Raw genomic sequence first — 5,495 nt, 5'->3', positions numbered from 1 at the left:
ACGTCTTCAGAGTAATTCTCCACATTTTAGGGCTTTAGATCAACTTTCGGTAAAGATTCTTTAATCCTTGTAAGATTTCCCGGCATACCTTTAGCACCTGCACATTATTATTTTTCCGTCTGCTTCAAGGAGACTACATGTTACATGTTTATTGTAATACAGTTTTATTCGTATAATATAACGTTAAATATATCATTTGTGCATTTTACTGTAGAGAAGGTGCTTTTTTGTATACATGTTCGATTCTGGTCAATCTTAAAATCAAACTGTTACATTTTATAAATAGATTTACGAATTTTCCTGTCATTTATGAATCTTCGAGTTTGTGATCAGCGCCAACTATAAACCTAGTCTCGCTCAACCAGACTCTTGTTGTCTGCGCCAGCTACTCCAAACAGAGAGTCTGGTCAAACCCAGTGCTACCGTTTTGTGAAATCATAACGAGGTTTACCACAACTCTGGATTATTATTGCATTGGTCAAAGGTTATTTCCAATAATTCATGAAGTTAACAAGGCTATTGATACAAGTCAAGCCAGATTACCTGAGTGAGAACCTGTAGTGTTTTGAATGGTGACAGGTAAAATCTCACTTGCTTTGCATGCTTTTTTCCAACCTCAGTCAGCCTTGTTGGCTTTGTGCTCAGTTCGAGAGTTGATAAATTTTCTTACATTGTTCTCGATAATAGTGAATACACGGGTACAGGAATGCATGTACAGGTACGTTTGTTTCATTAATTTCATTATTGTTTGAAATGTTTTAATTGGGTTGACATAATGTCCGGAAACGAAAGGAAAAACACTACCCTCTAGTGATAGTTATTTTAAAGAACGTGTTTGAACCGACTTTTGAATTACAAGTGACCAAGCGTCTGGTTGAACGAGACTAACTATAAGCCACGATATATTCCTAACAGCGCAGCCAGTCCATCCCTAAATAACCAGCCAATCACACCACATGTGTACCTCATAAAGATAGATGGAAAAGGTGTCCCTTTGACTGCAAAACACTTTGAAACTTGGAAATGGCGTGTGTTTTTGGAGAAAACGGGGTTCATGTCATTTGATTATTGATGCGGGAAAAGTTGGCGGGGTCGATTTTTCGACATCGAGAGCCTTCCTCCCCTTATATCATCAATGGGAGGTAGCATTCTTAATCGACACTTCTCAAACGTGTAGTATTACCCGTAACACATTTAGTTTAGGTCCAAATAACAAATGCTAAGATACCTGTGATCACAAACGGTTATGTGTAAGAGTCCCATTACAACAATAAATTACATCTGTTTCAGAAAAACAATGTTGAACAAGCAGATACAGATGACGGATGTCTGACTTTGGAGATAGACGCTACGGACGATGCAGTAGGGCACGAATGCGATGCTTCGACCTTAGAAATGTACAACAATTCTCCAGGGTACCGACAACATACTCCGACAATACAAACAATGGACGTTTCGTCAAGGTTCAAACACGATACACAGCCAATAGAGATTGTGGACGATTCGTCAAGGATTATACACGATACACCGACAAAATGTGCTATGGATCATTCGTCAATGTACAAACACGATACACAGCCTAAAGAGATTGTGGACGATTCGTCAATGTACAAACACGATACACAGCCATTTGATACTGTGATCGATTCGTCAAGGTACAGACACAATACACCGCCAATAGATCTTGTGGACGATTCGTCAAGGTACAAACACGGTACACCGCAAATAGAGATTGTGAATGATACGTCAAGGTACAAACACGATACACCGGGAATAGAGATTGAGGACGATCCGTCAAGGTGCAAACACGATACACCGCAAATAGAGATTGTGAATGATACGTCAAGGTACAAACACGATACACCGGGAATAGAGATTGAGGACGATCCGTCAAGGTACAAACACGATACACCGCCAATGGATCTTGTGGACGATTCGTCAAGGTACAAACACGATACACCGCAAATAGAGATTGTGGATGATACGTCAAGGTACAAACACGATACACCGCAAATAGAGATTGTGGATGATACGCCAAGGTACAAACATGATACACAGCCACAACCTGCTGAGGACCATTCATCAAAACACGACACACAGCCATTAGAGCATATGAACGATTAGTCAAAGAACATACACGATACACCGCCAAAATGTGCTGTGGACGATTCGTCAAGGTACAAACACGATACACCGTCAACAGAGATTTTGGTTGGTTCGTCCAAGTAAAAAGCACGATACATCGCAAATAGATACTGGCGACTAATGTTAAGACACATATATTCTATGATTGTGATTATCGTATTTAACTCATTTTTTTATGTAATGTGTTTGAATCAAGCTCTGACTATCGTGTTTAATTATTTTTTGCTGTGAATTGTTTGGATCTAGTTGTGATTATCGTATTTTATTAATTTTTGTTGTAAATTGTTTGAATCTAGCTGTGACTATCGTATTTTATTAATTTTTGCTGTAAATTGTTTGAATCTAGCTGTGACTATCGTATTTAATTAATTTTTGCTGTAAATTGTTTGAATCTAGCTGTGACTATCGTGTTTTATTCATTTTTGTTGTAAATTGTTTGAATCTAGTTGTAATTATTGTATTTAATTAGTTTTTGGTGTAAATTGTTTGAATCAAGCTCTGACTATCGTATTTAATTCATTTTTTCTGCAAATTGTTTGAATCTAGCTGCAAAATGTATCTTTAAAGTTTGCATAGGAAAATGTACATTAGTGTATATACTCATATCGTATTTGTCAATTATATTTCATTTCTATACAAATTGTACGTAAACGTAGATTATCATTGTTAAAAACCTTACAAATTATTAACTTATGATATTATAGTCCGTATCCAACCTTTTTGGTTCATACAAAAATGTAACTTTGTTTTCATGCATTCCTTAATGTTTTATATCACAACTGTGCTTAGGTATTTTTAAATCTTATTTTGCTGTTTCATTATAATACATGTAAATCGCTTATGATATTAGAATTCGTATCAAACATTTTTGTTCAAACTTTTGTTTTTATGCATTCCTCAACATTGTATATCATAGCTCTGCTGAGGTACTTATGAATTGTATATGGCTGGGTCATGTTAATAAATAAACAAGCTTAAATTAGTATGGTTTGGAACTTTTCCGTCTATATCATGCTTGAATTGTCACATTTTTGGTATATAGGATTAGTCTAAAATATATTTGAAACACTCAATTAACTGTCAAAAATTCGAAAATAATAACTGATTTTCTACCACAGATTGTATGATGGAATATGGATATTATGAGTATCCCCATGATGCATTGCTGCTTGAATCGATCCTAAGGCAATTGTACTGATTTGGTGTCGGCAATTCCGCCGCTTACTTACAAATTGATGAAATTATTTTTCACAAAAAGTTGACTTATGTTTTGCGGCTTATATGTCACATTTCGTCTATCCGCTTTGTTTCCCACGAATATTTCACTTTAGCGGCTTTCATCCTTTCGTTATAAGGCTTGGAGTTTTGGCGGGTTTTCGTCTTATAATTGTTTAGCTTTGGCACTTTGGTGTTAGTTCGTTATTTCCCTTTGGCGGGTTTTTCGCCTTTTCGTGATTTTGTTATCGTTAGCAGATCCTTAATCTTTTATACATCATTTCTTACTTCTCATCACAAAGGAGTTATATGCATGTTTTCCTCTTACGGATATATATTCAGGCAAAAATACATGTTTTAATAATTTACAATTGAAATCCAAGGGATAACCGTGCATATTAATATGTTGGTATTTGAGATTGTTTTTACATTCCTCCCTTTTTTAACAGTCTTCGACCCCGAAGACACACGAGACCCGATACCACCTTATGTGGGTATATTTCGTTGGGCGCCAAATGTAACAGGAGAGGGGAAATGCACGGCCAGACCGGGGCTCGAACCCGGGATCCTATGAACTCTAGACGGACGCTCAACCAGTTTAGCTATCTGTTCGCCGACGATCGACCTAGTCCAGTTCCGTTACAGTTATAATAATTTACATTTACAAGGGATAACGATGCATGTTGACATGTTGATATTTAAGATTGTTTATTACAGAACTACGTAGATATTTGAAGGATTGTTACTGTTGTAATGTATAGATAATGATTAAACATAACATATATGATATTAACAAAACAAATAACAAAAGAAATATCTGCAAAATCCGACCGGTTTCGGATGCAGAACAGTTTTTATAGTGAATAAATCTCGTTAGTCTTATGGGCTATTCTTACTTTAGAAAGACTGCACATTTTATCCGGACGTCTGCTCATCAAATCCTTTGCGGCAGCCATTTTTCTAAAGGTGTTTATCATCAAAATGCTTATTCCTTTGATTTTCTGTTCAATTCAAACGCTCATATGCCTCTATAGAATGCACCTATGCAATTAGTTCTAAACAATGCTTATTTTCAGGAGACTATACGTATTGAGCCAGCAGATCGGTGGCATTTCATGTAGGTGTTATGATATTTAAGTTGACATCAGAAAGTATTTCACAACTCAGGCCTATAAATGGTTTGCCAAAATGCGAATACCTGACTTGTCGCGTTTCGTTGCTTTATCAGATAATCCGTCACCGTCTTCTCCAGCCACGGCTTCGGCACAGGTCATAACTGTATGTGTGCAACGACATTTATGTAACTATGATGTCACCATGCATAGTCTATTGTATAACTGGCTATACATAACAATTCAGATGCTTTGCTTTTTATTTATTAAATACACCTCTACTAGACAGACTAGAAGGTTTTAAATTTGTCAAGAAGTTTGAACACTATTTCTTTTCCCAGTTTTTAAATGTACGCGCGGTTATCAAAACCAACATATCAATACCACTGTCATGTGTCTGAGGATGCCACATATTCTCATATTTATTAGGGTAAACTTTTCCAAAGCCGGATGCTAAACATATCTATTATGGTTACACTGACAACACACTTGCCAATTCTACCTATTTGCGAGGGAGAATCCAGATTTTAAACCCAAAAATTGAACATTTTAAACCAATTTGATTTGTTAAATTTTTCATAAAATGTTATTTTGTCCCTAGGTGTTATACAAACACATTTTATTAATGTTTTTTTATTTTTTATTTTGAGCAAGCTTTTTCCCCCGAAAGGCAAGTTAGCAAGTATGTGTCTATTAAGATTCATTCAAAAATATCAATACCTTGGAAAGTTATTCCTTCTAAAATGTATTCATTTTATTTGTCGCGACGACACACATATTTGTCATTTGCAAAAGTCTGTTATAAACTTGCCAGACAAGGTTTACAAATGTAAACAATGGGTTCAAATGTTGGTAATAATAGCATAGAAACATACTTTTAATGATGATGAATTGTACAGTTTATACAACGATAGTATAACAACCTGATGGCCAGGGTTCAAGTTCCGGTTTGGCCCCATTGAAGTTTCATATTTTTTGGTTTATTTCCTTCCTCATTCTTTTCATAGACGCCCCGGCGCAAGG

The 5,495-nt window shown here is 36.0% G+C and overlaps 1 protein-coding gene across 1 annotated transcript; it reads left to right on the top strand.

Annotated features, from left to right (window-relative positions):
• Positions 1-1,290: 1,290 nt before the first annotated feature.
• On the top strand, positions 1,291-2,124 carry LOC110441697 (the record flags this gene model as incomplete). The annotated part of the gene is made up of 1 exon (XM_021484916.1): positions 1,291-2,124. A coding segment is annotated over one exon (834 nt), but the record flags the coding sequence as incomplete, so codon positions are not given.
• Between the last annotated feature and the right edge of the window lie 3,371 nt (positions 2,125-5,495).

The sequence above is a fragment of the Mizuhopecten yessoensis genome, unplaced genomic scaffold (assembly GCF_002113885.1).
Source record: "Mizuhopecten yessoensis strain PY_sf001 unplaced genomic scaffold, ASM211388v2 scaffold716099, whole genome shotgun sequence".
Lineage (NCBI taxonomy): Eukaryota > Metazoa > Mollusca > Bivalvia > Pectinida > Pectinidae > Mizuhopecten > Mizuhopecten yessoensis.
The sequence above is the reverse complement of the archived record's forward strand: the minus strand, read 5'-3'. Positions and strand labels throughout refer to the sequence as shown.